The following is a 17,614-nucleotide window of genomic DNA, read 5'->3' on the forward strand; positions in this document are numbered from 1 at the left end:
CAGAAAGCCAAATACTGCATGTTCTCACTTCTAAGTGGAAGCTGAACATTGAGTACACATGGACACAAAGATAGGAACAGTAGACACTAGGGCCTACTTGAGGCAATCTTCTAGTAGGGTGGGAGGACAATGAAGATAGAAAAACTACCTATTGGGTACTGTGCTCATTGCCTGGGTGATGAAATAATCTGTACACCAAACCCACATAACACACAATTTACCCATGTAATGGACCTCAACATGTGCCCCCTGAACCCAAAATAAAAGTTGGAAGGAAAAAAAAAAGAAGTAACCATTTTGAAAATATGAAGAGACTAAAATTCTCATTTATAATAGCAACAAAACATAAATAATACACTGGTGTAAGCCTAAGAAGCAATGTGCAAGATCTGTGTGTGAATTAAACTTCAAAATGCTGCTAAGAAACAGAAAATAAAGCCCGAGACTGGCTGTGGTGGCTAATGCCTGTAATCCCAGCACTTTGGGAGGCCAAGGCAGGCAGATCACCTAAGGTCAGAAGTTCAAGACCTGCCTGGCCAACATGGTGAAACCCTGTCTCTATTAAAAATACAAAAATTAGCCAAGTGTGGTGGCACACACCTTTAGTCCCAGCTACTCGGAAGGCTCAGGCACGAAAATTGCTTGAACCCAGGAGGTGGAAGTTGCAGTGAGCCGAGATTGCACCACTGGACTCCAGCCGGGGTGACGAGCAAGACTCTGTCTCAAAATAAAAATAAAAATAAAACATGAGTAAATGGAAAGATATAATCCTCTTCTCTTCTTGATGTGGAAGATTTAATATGGAAGATGTCAGTTCTCCTTAAATTAATTTAAATGCCATCTCAATTAAAAAAAAACAATTGAGACTTTTGACAAACTAATTATAAATTTGTTGGAAGGTTGAACAAAAGAGAGAGTTAGGCCTATAAAATATGATAGATGTAACAAGATGTCACTAGTTAAGGCAATATGGTACTAATAGTGATTTGACAGATTAATAGAAATATATAGAAATTCCACAAATAAACTCAAAAGTACTTGAAATTATAGTTAATGGTTCAGGTTGTATTCAAATAAGAAAAGTTGTATTGTCTAATAAATGGGATGGGTACAAATAGTAACCTGCGGAAAAAGTCCAAACTAGTTCTACAGGGAAGAAAGACTTAAATGAACAAAAAAGAAAACACAAAAGTACTAAAATACAAACTACAAACAGAGGAGAATATTTGTAGTACATAGAGGAAAGGGATATTTAAAAAATATATAAAAATATTATTTTACAGTCAATAAGAAAAAGACCATTATACATACTAACACAGGACTTGAATCATCATTCCATATAAAAGAAAATATAAATGGCTTTTAAAAAACAATCACAACCTACTGATTGTAGATCTCTATGGCATTGAGAGAACATAGGCAGTAGCCAGGTAGTGGTTACAGTGGGCCTTGGGCGAGACCCAGTACTGTGCTGGCTTCAGATCTGACTCAGTGCATTCCCAGTGGTGGTGGCCACAAGGGTGCTTGTGTCACCTCACCCCCAGCCCCAGGTGACTCACAGAGAGCAAGACTCTGTTTGTTTGTAAGTAAGTCAAGGAACATGAGTCTCTGCCTGATATTCTAGAGAATTCTTCTAGATCTTATCCAACACTCTATGAGTCTGCAAGAGCCATAGCATTACTGGGCTTACGGGGCTCACTAATGCAGATACAGCTTAGATCACAACACTCAAGCTCTTTTAAATACCTGGAAAGCTTTCCCAAAAACAGCAGGTGCAAACAAACCCATATCGTGAAGACTACAATAAATACCTAACTCTTTAATGCCCAGACACTGATGAACATGCACAAGCATCAAGACCATCCAGGAAAACATGACCTCACCAAACAAAGTAAATAAAGCAACAGGGACTAATCCTGAAGAGATACGTGACCTTTCAGACAGAATTCAAAATAGCTGTTTTGAGGAACTCAAAGAAATTCAAGATAACACAGAGAAGGAATTTCGAATTCTATCAGATTAATTGAAGAAAGAGATTGAAATAATTAAAAAGAATTAAGCAGAAGTTCTGGGTTGAAAAAATGCAATTGACATAGTGAAGAATGCATCAGAGTCTCAATAGCAGAATTGATCAAGCAGAAGAAAGAATTAATGAGCTTGAAGACAGGCTATTTGAAAATACAAAGAAGAGACAAAAGAGAAAAAAAAAGAACGAAGCACACCTACGATATCTAGAAAATAGCCTCAAGAGGGCAAATCTAACAGTTATTGGCCTTAAAGAGGAAGTAAAGAAAGAGATAGTGGTAGAAAATTTATTTAAAGGGATAATAACAGAGAATTTCCCAAACATAGAGAAAGATATCAGTATCCAAGTATGAGAATATTATAGGATATCAAGCAGAATTAACACAAAGAAGACTACTTCAGGGCATTTAGTAATCAAACTTCCAAAGGTCAAGGATAAAGAAAGGATCCTAAAAGCAGCAAGAAAAAAGAAACAAATAACAAACAATGGTACTCCGCGATATACCTGTCAGCAAACTGTTCAGTGGAAACTTTACAGGCCAGGAGAGAGTGGCATGACATATTTGAAGTGCTGAAGTAGAAAAACTTTTACCCTAGAATAGCATATCTAGCAAAAATATCCTTCAAACATGCAGGAGAAATAAAGATTTTCCCAGACAAACAAAAGCTGAGAGATTTCCTCAACACCAGACCTGTCCTACAAGAAATGATAAAAAGAGTACTTCAATCAGAAAGAAAAGGATCTTCCTGAGCAATACAACATCATCTGAAGATCCAAAACTCACTGGCAATAGAAAGTACACAGAAAAACACAGAATGTTATAACACTGTAACTGTGTTGTGTAAACTGCTCTTCAGTGGAAAGACTAAAAGATGAACCAATCAAAAATAGTAACTGCAACAACTTTTCAAGACATAGAGAGTAAAATAAGATATAAATAGAAACAATACAAAGTTAAAAAGAGGGAGGAAGAAGTTAAAGTTCAGAGGTATTTTCTTTTTGCTTATTAGTTTGTTACATGTAAGAACATGTAAGCAGTGTTGTTATCAGCTTAAAATAATGGGTTATAATATTTACAAGCCTCATGGTAATCACAAATCAAAAAACATACAACAGGTACACAAATTAAAAAGCAATAAATTTAAATTTGCTACCAGGAAAAATAACCTTCATTAAAAGGAAGAGAAGAAGGAAGGAAAGAAGGAAGACTGTAAAACAACCAGAAAACAAATAACAAAATGGCAGGAGTAAGTCCTTTCTTATCGATAATAACATTGAATGTAAATGGACTGAACTCTCCAATCAAAAGACATAGAGTGGCTGAATGGATATAAAAATAAGGTCCAATGATCCATTGCTTACAAGAAACATACTTCACTTATAAAGACACAGGTAGACTGAAAATAAAAGATGGAAAAAGATATTCCATGCCAATGGAAACCACAAAAGAGCAGGAGTAGATATTCTTAATACCAGACAATACAGGTTTCAAGACAAAAACTGTAAGAAGAGACAAAGAAGATTATTATATAATGATAAAGGAGTTCATTCATCAAGAGGATATAACAGTTGTAAATATGTATATATATATGCATGTATATGTGTGTGTATATATATATGATATATATATATGTATATATATATATGCACCCAACACTGGAGCACCCAGATATATAAAGCAAATATTATTAAACCTAAAGAGATAGATAGGTCCCAATACAATAATAGCTGGAGAATTCAACATCCCACTTTCAGCATTGGATAGATCTTCCAGACAGAAAATCAACAAGGAAACATCAGACTTAGTCTGCACTTTGGAACATATAGACCTAATAGACATTTACAGAACATTTCATCCTATGGCTGCAGAATGCACATTCTTTTCCTCAGCACATGGATGATTCTAAAGATAGACCATATATTAGGTCACAAAACAAGTCTCAAAACATTCAAAAAAATTGAATGTATGTCAGGTATCTTCTCTTACTACAATGCAATAAAACTAGAAATAAATAACAAGAAGAGTTTGGGAAACTATATAAACACATGGAAATTAAACAGTATGCTCCTGAATAACCAGTGGTTCAATGCAGAAATTAAGAAGGAAATTTAGGCCGGGTGCAGTGGCTTGCGCCTGTAATCCCAGCACTTCGGAAGGCCGAGGCTGGCAGATCATGAAGTCAGGAGACCGAGACCATCCTGGCCAACATGGTAAATAAAACCCCATCTCTATGAAAAATACAAAAATTAGCTGGGTGTGGTGGCGCATGCCGGTAATCCCAGCTATTCGGGAGGCTAAGGCAAAATTGCTTGAACCACTGAGTCAGAGGTTGCAGTGAGCCGAGATCGCATCACAGCACTCTAGCCTGGTGACAGAGCGAGACTCTGTCTTAAAAAAAAAAAAAAAAAAAAAAAAAAGAAGAAGAAGGAAGGAAATTTAAAAATTCATTGAAACAAATGATAATGGAAACATGACATACCAAAACCTATGAGATACAGTAAACAGTACTAAAAGGGAAGTTTATAGCCATGAGTGCCTAAATTAAAAAAGAAGAAAAGTTTCAAATAAACAACCTAATGATACATTGTAAAGTACTAAAAAAGCAAGAGCAAACAAAACTCAAACTCAACTGATTTTCTTTTACTCAAATTAGTAGAAAAAAATAAATATTGAAGATGTAGAGATGAGATAAGTGAAATAGAAACATAAAATACAAAATATCAACAAAACAATTTTTTTTGAAAAGCTAAAGAAAATTGACAAACCTTTAGCCAGATTAACTAAGAAAAAAAGAGATAAGACCCAATAAATAAAATCAGAGATGATAAAGGAGACATTACAATCAATACTACAGAAATTCAAAGGCTCATTAGTGGCTACCATGAGCAACTATATGCCAATAAATTGGAAAATCTAGAAGAAATGGATAAATTTCTAGACCGTACAACCTACCAAGATTGCACCACAAAGAAATCCAAAACTTGAGCAGACCAATAACAAGTAACAAGATAAAAACTATAATAAAAAGTCTCCCAGCAAAGAAAAACCAAGAACCTGATGGCTTCACTGCTGAATTCTATGAAACGTTTAAAGAATAGCTAATACCAGTTCTACTGAAACTATTCCAAAAAATAGAAGTGGAGGGAATACTTTCAAACTCATTCTATGAGGCCAGTATTACTCTGGTACCAAAACCAGACAAACACACATCAAAAAAGAAAACTACAGGCCAATATCTGTGATGAATACTGATGCAAAAATCCTCAACAAAATACTAGCAAATATAATTAAACAACACATTAACATGATGATTCATTATGATCAAGTGGGATTTATCCCAGGGATGCAGGATTGGTTCAGCATACACAAATCAATCAGTGTGGCATATCAAAAGAATGAAAGACAAAAACCATATCATCATCTCAATTGATGCTAAAAATGAATTTGATAAAATTCAGCATCCCTTTATGATAAAAACCTCACAAAACTGGGTATAGAAGGAACATACCTCAATATAATAAAAACCACAGACACACAGCCGGTATGTATCATACTGAATGGGGAAAAACTGAAAGCCGTTTCTTTAAAATACGGAACATGACAAGGATGCCCATTGTTATTCAACATAGTGCTAGCTAGCACAATTAGACAAGAGAAGGAAATAAAGGGCATCCAAATCGGAAAGGAAGAAGTCAAATTATCCTTGTTTGCAGGTGATATCATCTTATATTTAGAGAAACCTAAAGACTTCACCAAAAAGCTGTTAGAACTAATAATCAAATGCAGTAAAGTTGTAGGATACTAATCAACATACAAACATCAGTGGGATATTTATATGCCAATAGTGGACAATGTGAAAAATAAATAAAACAGTAATACCATTTACATTAGCTGCATATAAAATAAAATACCTAGGAATTATCTCAACCAAAAAAGTGAAAATTTTCTACAATGAAAACTGTAAAACATTGATGCAAGAAATTGGAGGACAGAAAAAAATGGAGACATATTTCATGTTTATGGATTGTAAGAATCTATATTGTTAAAATGTCCATACTACCCAAAGCAATCTACAGATTCAATGCAATCCCTATGAAAATACCAATGACATCCTTCACAGAAATAGAAAAAAAGAGTCCCAATATTTATATGTAACCACAAAAGGCTCAGAATAGCCAAAGCTATCCTAAGCAAAAGGAACAAAACTGAAGAAATCACATTACCTGACTTCAAATTATACTATAGAGCTATAGTAACCAAAATGGTATGGTATTGGCATGAAAGCAGGCACACAGACCAGTGGAACAAATGGAGAATGCAGAAATAAATCCATACATCTACAATGAGCTCATTTTTAACAAAGGTGCCAACAACATACATTAGGAAAAGGACAGTCTACAATAAATGTTGCTGGGAAAACTGGATATCCATATGCAGAAGAAAAGCTAGAACCCTATCTCTCGCCATAAATGAAAATCAAATAAAAATGGATTAAAGACTAAAATCTAAGACCTCAAACTATGAAACTACTACAGGAAAACTTTGGGGAAACTCACCAGGACATCAGTCTTGGCAAAGATTCCTTGAGTAATATACCCCACAAGCACAGGCAACCAAAGCAAAAGTGGACAAATTGGATAACATCAAGTTAAAAAACTTCTGCACAACAAAGGAAACAATCAACAAAGTGAAGAGACAACCCACAGAATGGCAGTAAATATTTGCAAACTACCCATTTGACAAGGGACTAATAACCAGAATATATAAGAAGCTCAAACAGTTCTATAGGAAAAAAAAAACAAACTAATAATCTAATAAAAAAATGGGCAAACGATTTGAATAGACATTTCTCAAAAGAAGACATACAAATGACAAACAGGCATATGAAAAGGTGCTCAACATCATTGATCACCAGAGAGGCAAATTAAAGCTACAATGAGATATTATTTTACCCCAGTTAAAGTGGCTTATATCCAAAAGACAGGCAATAACAAATGCTGGTGAGGATGTAGAGAAAAGGGAATCCTTGTACAGCGTTGGTGGGAATATAAATTAGTACAACTACTATGGAGAACAGTTTGGAAGTTCATCAAAAACTAAAAGTAGGCTGGGTGCAGTGGCTCATGCCTATAATCCCAGCACTCTGGGAGGCCAAGGTGGTTGTATCACTTGAGGTCAGGAGTTCAAGACCAGCCCGCCCAACATGACAAACCCCGTCTCTACTAAAAATACAAAAGTTGGCCAGGTGTGATGGCGCATGCCTGTAATCCCAGCTACTTGGGAGGCTGAGGCAGGAGAATTGCTTAAACCCGGGAGGCAGAGGCTGCACTGAGCCGAAATCATGCCACTGCACTCCAGCCTGGGTGACAGAGTAACACTTTGTCGCAAACAAATAAACAAACAAAAAAATAGAGCTGCTGTATGATCCAGCCAGCCCACTCCTATGTATATACCCAAAAGAAAGGAAATCGGTTTATTGAAGAGATAATCTGCACTCTAATGTTTATTGTAGCACTGTTCACAGTGGCCAAGATTTGGAAGCAACCTAAGTATCTATCAGTATATGAATGGTTAAACAAAATGTGGAGCACACCGTGGAATACTATTCAGCTATGAAAAAGAAGGAGATCCAATCATTTGCAACAACATGGATGGAACTGGAGGTCATTACGTTAAGTGAAATAAGCACAGAAAGATAAACTTTGCATTTTCTCACTTATTTGTGGGAGCTAAAAATTAAAAGAGTTGAACTCATGGATATCAAGAGTACAAGGTTGGTTAACAGGGGCTGGGAAGGGTAATGGAGTGTCAGGGGGATGTGGAGATGTTTAATGAGTACAAAAAATAGAAAGAATGAATAAGACCTAGTATTTTCTAGCACAAAAGGGTGACTATAGTTAAAAATGATTTAATTTTACATTTAAAAATAACTAAAGAGTATAATTGGATTGTTTGTAACACAAAAGATAAATGCTAGAGGCGTTAGCTATCCCATTTACCCTGATCTAATTATTACACATTACATGCCTGTATCAAGATACCTTATGTAACCCATAAGTATATACACCTACTATGTACCTACAAAAATTAAAAATTAATAAAAGAAAGATTGGCAAAGATGTCAAAACTCAGAACAGAAGTGTTCTGCAAGGTGTGGGGAAATATATTGAATATATTGCTTGTGGCATTGTAAACTTTGACCTCCTCATTCAAAAGTGATTTCACAATAACCTCCAAAATTTAAAATATACATACATTAAACCTGTAATTTTATGTCTTGGAACTTATCTTTCAGTATACTCTCAAGTGGGCAAAATGACATATGGACAAAATGTTTTTATTTCAGCATTGCTTCCAACAGCGTATTAGGAACAACCTAAGTGTCCATCAGTTGAGCATTGTCAAATAAATAGGGGTACATATATGCCACATATGTGGATATACATACATCTGTTTTCTCATTCTTTCAGTTCTCTCATCCATATTTCTTGCCTTTAAATACAGTGTGTGTGTGTGTGTGTGTGTGTGCGCGCGCGCGCGCGCGCGCACATGCACATTTGTGTATGTGTTTATGTAATTCCTAAAGTTTATCTGCAGGTAAGTTTTCTGTCCTGAATTTTCATATCCAACTGCTACTTGACATCTCCACCTCGATGTCATAATTATCTTCCTCTTGGGTATTGAGAAGTCTCATGTCAGTATGTCTGAACTATTTGTTGTTGTTGTTGTTGTTGTTGTTTGTTTGAGACGGAGTCTCGCTCTGTTGCCAGGCTGGAGTGCAGTGGCAGGATCTCGGCTCACTGCAACCTCCGCCTCCCGGGTTCAAGCAATTCTGCTGCCACAGCTTCCCGAGTAGCTGGGACTACAGGCACATGCTACCACGCCCGGCTAACTTTTTATTATTATTATTTTTATTTTTTAGTAGAGGCAGGGTTTCACCATGTTGCCTAAGCTGGTCTTGAACTCCTGAGCTCAGGCAACCTGTCCAACTCGGCCTCCTAAAGTGCTAGGATTACAGGCATGAGCCACCGCGCCCGCCCCAAACTCTTGATCTTCCAACAAATCTTTCTTTCTTGACAGACTCTTCATCTCAGTAGAGAGCAAATTCCATCCTTTTGCCCGCTGAGTTTGAAAGTCCTAGAGTAATCCTCCATTTCTCCCAAAACCAGTTTTCAAGTGGTCAGGACGTGCTTTTTGCTCTGTCATCAAATTATGTCCAGAATCCTAACACTTTTTACTACAGTAACTGTTACTGCCCTGGTCCACACTGCCATCATTTCTTGCATAAATTGTTGCAATAGCCTCCTAACTAATTGTCCTACTTCTATACTTGCCTCTGTATAGCCTTTCCTCATCAAAGCAATGAGAATGATTTCTTTAAAAACAGGAATTCAAATCAAATATTACTTTTATGCTCAGAACTCTGCCATAGTGCCATTTTCACTCAAAGTAGTAGCCAAAGACCCTACAATGGCTCGCAAAGGCCTTGATGATGTGGCCCTTGTTAATTTTCTGAAATCATTTCCTATTACTCTCTCTCTTCATCGTTTAGACTCAGCTACACTGGATTCTTTGATGCTTCTTTAATATACATGTACTCTCCCACATTAGAGGATTTTTTTCTCTGCCTGGAGTATGCTTTCCATGGATTTATATATGGCTAACTTCCTGTCCTCCTTCAGGGAGATCATGGCCTAAATTCACCTTTTTGATGAGAGTTACCTTGACCACTCATTACCCACCCCTCAGCACTCATGATCACCCTGACTTTGCCTTACATTTTATTACAGAGCACTTACCACCTCTTACACTATAGCCTTTTGTTTTATGCTTGTTATATATTGTCTCTTCTCATAGGCTACAATGTAAGCTTTGTCTGTTTTCTTCAATGATAGATCCTGAGAGTCTGGAATATGTTGAATCAATAAATTCAGCAATCTGCAAGAAAATTTAAAAAATCAATTATATATAACTATTCATAACATTCATTATATATTTATATGTTGTAGAAATATATAATATTATATAAATTGTATAGTTCTATAAATATATAATATCTCTGGAAGACTGTAAAAGAAACTAGTAATAGTAATTTTGGGAGAAGTAGTACCTGGGATGGGAAGGAAGGCACATTCTATATTGTGAGAATTTGCACCTTATCCCTTCTTCAATTAAAAAAAAGTAATTTAAAAATACAAAGCACAGTTGAACCTAATTTGGAAATTAAAATTCCTCTTCAAATAGATCCTTAGTTTTTTGAGTTCCTTAGGAGGTTTTAATTTGTAGTACCACTAGGTGGCACATGCCTACTGATAAGTTCAAAGACTCCCAGACACAAGTGTTAAAACAAACCTTTTCAGTTCCCCTAAGTCATCAAAGTTTATTTTAGCTATATGGCACTGATTTTTCTCAAGAATTTTCTTTAATTATTTTCTTATACTATTTCTGTAGGGCAGCAGTCTCCAACCTTTTTGGTACCAGGGACCAGTTTCATGGAAGACAATTTTTCCATGGACTGGGGGAAGGAAGGGGGATGGTTTTGGGATGATTCAAGCACATTACATTTATTGTGCACTTTATTTCTATTATTATTACATTGTAATATATAATGAAATAGTTATATAACTCACCATAATGTAGAATCGGTGAAAGCACTGAGCTTGTTTTCCCGCAACTAGAGGTTCCCATCTGGGGGTGATGGGAGACAGTGACAGATCATCAGGCATTAGATTCTTATAAGGAGCACACAACCTAGATCTCTCCCACGTGCAGTTCACAATAGGGTTCATGTTCCTATGAGAGTCTAATGCCACAGCTGACGTGACAGGAGGTGGAGCTCAGGCAGTAATGCTTGTTCATCCCCCACTCACCTCTTGCTGTGCTGCCCAGTTGCTAACCGGTCATGGACTAGTACTGGTCTGACCCCCTGCTTTAGGGAATATTATAGCAACTGTTCCTACACTATTCCTATATACAGAATAGTGTAGGAACTGTTTAGTGCTATAAGCTTTAAAGTGATTTTTCACCATAATTTCTAATTTAATATTATAACAGTTGACTTGCAGAAATGTCTAAAATCTGTGAAGGCTAGCTTAGACATCCTTAAAATAATTTAAAATTTCCAATATTTAGTGAATTGTATCTGCCTCTTTTCATCTGTTTCCTATGAAATAACTTACTTAATGAATGAAATTCATAGATTATGTGTCCAAAAGTAGAGTTTTGTTTGATCCTATTGTTTCACTGCTTTTATGTCAAGTTAATCAGTGCCCAGGACCAAATGCAATTTATCAGCCTCTTTCTGAATACTTTGTATAATATACCATGAGGTATAGGCAAATGAGTACTGTGGAGGATGCAAAGATGAAATATTATGTATTGCCTCCATCTTCATGGACCTTTCATTTTATGGGTAGTGATGTCATGAACACAAATAACTGTAATAGAAGTCAGAAAGTAGTAAATCAATAAATGAAAGTATTTATGTGTAGTGGGAGCACAGAGTTGATATTAATTTGGGGACTCTAAGAATATGGTGACATTTGAGAAGAGCTTTAAATATATAGTTTCATTCTCTGAATTAATTCAATATGGGTCTTATATAGATTTACACTTCTGTGTAAAGGGTGAATTATCTTATACATCTGAGAGAAAAATATAATCTTTATAGATAGGTGTTAATTATAGGTTAATAAAATAAATAGCCATATTCCTTTTGCTGGTATTCAAAATGAAAATGATGGCATGCATTTTATAAATATAACATTTAAAAACATTATAAAAATCCTTTTTGCCGAGTTTTAAAATAACACTGAAAACATTATTAGACTAGGTCAATTTAATATTTATCTTTGACCCAGATATTTTTTCATTTTGTTTTTCTTCTTAAAATATATTTTTTGAAAACTAAATATGCATTTAGAAAATGTGCTGTATCCAAGTAAAATAACTTACTGAGTTCTTATTATGCCATGAAACTATAATCTATTATTTTATTTCATACTCATGAAACCTTATGATGTATGTAGTGTTATCATTCACAGTTTTTAGATAAAGAAACTAGGGCACAGAAGGTTTAAGAAATTTGTATGCATATGTTAATATCTGCTGTAACACTAAAACTAGATGTGAATAGAATTTTTTATTTTTTATTATTTTATTTTTTGAGACATAGTCTTACTCTCTCACCTAGACTGGAGTGCAGTGGCACAATCTCACATCACTGCAGCATCTGCCTCCCAGGTTCAAGCAGTTCTCCTACCTCAGCCTCCCAAGTAGCTGGGAATTACAGGCGTGAACCACTGCACCCTGCCAAATTAATTTTCTTCTAATAAGAAACTTGCTTTTCAATTTGTACCACTTTAGTATAATTGCTATGTTTTTTAAAAGGAAATCAACATTATTCTTATTAAATCTATTAATATTAACTACTTTGTGACGTTGAGGGCCTTTTTGTAAGTTCCTGAGTGTGAGATGAATAACATTATCATGATTATCTTAGTGAACCAAACATCTGACCCTTTGACTATTAACTTGCAAAATTTTCACAATTTTGCTGAATTCTAAAATAATATTAAAATAATAATTAGATACCAAAGTCTAAGAAATATGTTATACAATGCTCCAAATTAGATTTTGTTCCAGCTTAATAAGTGGATTTTAAAACAAAGTTATATATTTAAAAATGAATTTTTTTCTTTTTTCTGTATTTATATAGCCAGAAAAGTGTAAGAATAAAAAGAAGTGGTATAAAAGTGCACTACAAGAAGCATGTCTATTCTATGGATATTCTCATGAGCAAAGACTGGAAATGTGCTGCCTATCAAAACAACAAGGTGTATAAATATTTTTTCTTTATTACTCTGAAATAAGGATTTATTCAAATGCATGTTTTCCAAAATATGTTTGCTCATTCAAAAATCTCTATCTCTTTCTCTTCATAGGGAAATAGTATATCATTGTTTATTTGAAAATTATTTTTATATCAATGAATAGCATATATTTTGTCCCCTAAAACAATTTTCAATGACTAAACATACACTCTTTTTAAATGCAGGAGTTCTTGTTAGCACTTTTGTTATCTATCTTCTTTACCGTTAGACTATCTACATAGATGCCCTTGTGTATTTAAAAGGCATATATTTCACAATGGGAACCATAGCTTTAAATATATTCCTGGCATTAAAATTTCACTTGGATATGCTGTATTATTACAGAACAAAGTATTTTCAAAATGTTGCATTTTGAAATAAGTTCAGGGCAGGAATAGAAGAGAAACTTCAACTTTAAAAAAAAACTAGGTGAAAAATTGTGATAATATTTTAGGTTATTTTCAAAGAAAGTTTTATTGAATTCTCAATACTATGGTATATAGTTAGCTTTTTAAGTGAAACCATTTGAAAGATTATAGTAGGTTTGACATTTTTTGTATATATTTAACTTTTAAGTTCAGGGGTACATGTGCAGGCTTGTTATATAGGTAAACTTGTGTCATGGGGATGTGTTATAAAGATATTTCATAACCCAGGTATTAAGCTTAGTACACATTAGTTATTTTTCCTGATCCTTTTCCTCCTCCCACCTTCCACCCTCTGATAAACCCCAATGTGTGTTGTTCTTCTCTATGTGCCCATGTATTCTTGTCAATTAGCTCCCACTTATAAGGGAGAACATGCAGTATTTGGTTTTGCTCCTGCATTAGTTTGCTAATGCTAATGGCATCCAGCTCCATCCATGTCCCTGCAAAGGACTCATCTCACTCTTTTCTATGGCTGCATAGTATTCCATGGTGTACAGGTACCATATTTTCTTTATTGCAGTGTACAGGTGCCACATTTTCTTTACCACATTTTCTTTATCCACATTTTCTTTATACCATTGATGGGCATTTAGGTTGAGTCATTGTCTTTGCTATTGTGAATAGTGTTAAACATACGTGTGCATGTGTCTTTATAATAGAATGATTTATATTCCTTTGGGTATATACCCAGTAATGAGATTGCTGGGTTGAATGATATTTCTGCCCCTAGGTCTTTGAGCGATCACCACACTGTCTTCCACAATGGTTGAACTAATTTACACTCCTACCAACAGTGTATAAGCATTCCTATTTCTCCTCAACCTCACCACCATCTGCTATTTTTTGACTTTTTAATAGCAGCCATTCTGACTAGTATGAGATAGTATCTCATGGTTTTGATTTGCATTTCTCTAATGATCAGTGATGTTGAACTATTTTTCATATGTAGGTTGGCTGCATATATGTCTTCTTTTGAAAATTGTCTGTGTCCTTTGCCCACTTTTTAATGGTTTTTTTTTTTTCTTGTGAACTTGTTTAAGTTCCCTATAGATGGTGGATATTAGACCTTTGTCAGATGGTGGATATTAGACCTTTGTCAGATGCATAGATTGCAAAAATTTTCTTCCAGTCAGTAAGTTCTCTGCTCACTCTGTTGATAGTTTCTATTGCTGTGCTCTTTGGTTTAATTAGATCCCATTTGTCAGTTTTTGCTGTGTTGTAATTGCTTTTGGTGTCTTCATTGTGAAATCTTTGCCCATGCCTATGTCCTGAATGGTATTGCCTGAGTTGTCTTCCAGGGTTTTTATAGTTTTAGGTTTTACATTTAAGTCTTGAATCCATCTTCAGTTAATTTTTGTATATGGTATAAGGAAGTGGGGCAGGGTCCAGTTTCAATTTTCTGCATATGGCTAGCCAGTTCTCCCAGTACCATTTATTAAGTAGGGAATCCTTTCCTCATTTTTTTTTTTTTTTTTTTTTTGAGACAGAGTCTTGCCCTCTTGCCCAGGCTGGAGTGCAATGGCGCGATCTCAGCTCACTGCAAGCTCCACCTCCCAGGTTCAAACGATTCTCCTGTCTCAGCCTCCCGAGTAGTTGGGATTACAGGCACATGCCACCATACCCGGCTAATTTTTTGTATCTTTGGTAGAGATGGGGTTTCACCATGTTGGCCAGGCTGGTCTTGAACTTCCCATTGCTTGTTTTTGTCAGATTTATTGAAGATCAGATAGTTGTAGGTATGTGGCGTTATTTCTGAGTTCTTTATTCTGTTCCATTGATCTATGGATGTGACACATTTTTAACTCTAAAAAGAAGATGATTGCCACATAAAATGATAACTTTTATTTATTTATTTATTTAGATGGAGTCTCGCTCTGTTGCCCAGGCTGGAGTGCAGTGGCGCGATCTTGGCTCACCGCAACCTCTGCCTCCTGGGTTCTAGCAATTCTCCTGCCTCAGCCTTCTGAGTAGCTGGGATTACAGGTGCCCGCCACCACGCCCAGCTAATTTTTGTATTTTAGTAGAGACGAGGTTTCACCATATTGGCCAGACTGGTCTCCAACTCCTGACCTCAGGTGATCCACCCACCTCAGCCTCCCAAAGTGCTGGGATCACAGGTGTGAGATAGTTTTTATTAAACTTAAATATGTTTAAATTGTTTTCTGCTTAGTGATTATAATCATTTTATATTTTACAAGCCCCTTTTTGTCTTTATTACTTTAAGTTCTAAACAGATTACTCTATGGATAGAAGGATCCGGACTTTGATGCTGACTGAATTTTCAAGTAGCAATGATTTTTTTTTCTCCTTTGGAAAACTTCAATTTATATTTACAAAAAATGTATATGTGAAAAGATTTTATTTGAGAAAAAATTTAAATTTCAACCCAACCACCTAAGTTTAGGATTTAAAGCAAATAAGTAGGTTTGAAAAGAGTGGAAAATGAATGACAAGTACACTACTCAGGTTTACTCTGAGACCAGGAGAAGAGACATTTATTATTACAAATGCGATTTTATTCCTGTGCTGAAAATATAATGTCTCTGTTTATTAGCAATAAAGGTTGAACTCACTGTATTGTCACAAATACAGTTTTATGCCTTGCACAGACTATACATTTCTCTTAATCACAAAAGCCTTTAGACATTTAATTTTTTGAACATTAATAGCTTTAAGTAATATAGTCATTTACTTTTTAAACTTGTATCTATTTCTCACCAGGAGTAGACTTGCTCTCTCAATTAGCGGTGGGTCCTTTGACATTCTTGCCTGTCCGGAGACTCTGAAGAAGGATTATTTCTGATTGGTTTTGCAGCAATAGCTCATTTTCTTGCTGAAAGTCTGATTATTTTTACAAGCAGAGTTTTATGTAATTCAGCCTAGTTCTTGAGAGCCATATGCCTAACAGCTTTCATTTTGCCTCTTAAGTAGTCAAAATGGAGGGGCATGAACTTTCAGGACTTCAGAATTCCAGGAGTTTAGTCTTTGCAGTAACAGGTTCACAATTCACTCTTCACTATCTCCAAAATAGTCATGTAATCCTTGTGTCTGCTTAGCATCCAGTGTAGATTCTGGTAAAGTATTCAGCTTCTTTCTGTATTCAAAAGTAGTTTTGAAAGATAAGTAGCCACTGTTTAGATATTTCACCAAAGGTGAATAACTTAGCAGCAATCCACTTTTTAACCCAGCAACTTTAAAGGTTTCTTCACCTAACAATTTCTTTTTCCAACCTAGAAATAAATTACCCCAGTATTTAGCCTATAGTCTTCCTACCATGCAGATATTGGTACAGTATTTTATCTGATGCAACTCTCTCATTGTTGAAATATGCAGGATCTTTAAATATATGTAAATATGGACCCAATCAGATTATAACAGTCTCACCCTCATAATTTAGTTGCACTGTTTTTGTTGTAATAACTACTACCGTAACTAAGTAATTCTGCTGGGGCTAGAAAATTTTTTTATCTTATATAGAAACATTCATTTTAATTATACTTCTAAAAATAAATAGACCATTATCCATATAATCTCTTTATAATTCAGCTTTAGGATTTTATAAGATTAAGACTTTCTTACATGTTCTACATTTTGGAATCGATGTCCTTATTTCTCACTTTTTTCCAGAATTATTTATGTTGTAAAAAAATTGACTTGATTTTTTAGAGCAGTTTTAAGTTCACAGAAGATTGAGTGGAAAGTACAGAGAGTTCCCATATATCTCCTCCTCACAATCCCTAAACACACAACCTCCCCGACTGTCAACATCCCATACCATGACATCTATTTGTTACAATTCATGAACCTACACTGACACGTCATTGTCACCCAAAGTCCTTAGTTTACATTAGGGTTTACTCTTGCTGTTATGCATTTTGTGTGTCTGGAGAAATGTATAATGACCTGTATCCACCATTATAGTATCATATAGAGTAGTTTCACTGCTCTAAAAATCCTTTGTGTTCCAGCTGTTTGTTTCTACCTCCCCCTTATTCCCTGGCAACTACTGATTTTTGTTATCTGTCTCCATAGTTTTGGCTTTTCCAGAATGTCATATGGTTAGAATCATATGATATGTCACCCTTTCAGATTGGTTTCTTTCTCTTAGTAATATGCATTTAAGTTTCTTCCGTGTATTTGCATGGCTTGATAGATCTTTTTTAAATTAGTGCTGAATAATACCCATTGTCTGTATGTGCCGTGATTTTTTAAAATCATTCACCTATGAAAGGACATCTTGGTTGCTTTTAAATTTTGGCAACTATGAATAAAGCTGCTGTAAACATAT

General features: G+C 35.2%; 1 protein-coding gene across 3 annotated transcripts in view; it reads left to right on the forward strand.

Annotated features, from left to right (window-relative positions):
• Nucleotides 1–17,614, forward strand: part of ZCWPW2 (zinc finger CW-type and PWWP domain containing 2) — a 173,026-nt gene that overhangs the window by 113,878 nt on the left and 41,534 nt on the right. For all 3 annotated transcript variants that reach the window (XM_034956013.3, XM_024928041.4, XM_055109590.2), the window contains exon 4: nt 12,745–12,862. In XM_034956013.3, coding sequence (XP_034811904.2) covers nt 12,745–12,862 — 118 coding nt within the window. The remainder of the gene's footprint in view (nt 1–12,744; nt 12,863–17,614) is intronic.

This window comes from Pan paniscus, chromosome 2 (assembly GCF_029289425.2).
Source record: "Pan paniscus chromosome 2, NHGRI_mPanPan1-v2.0_pri, whole genome shotgun sequence".
Lineage (NCBI taxonomy): Eukaryota > Metazoa > Chordata > Mammalia > Primates > Hominidae > Pan > Pan paniscus.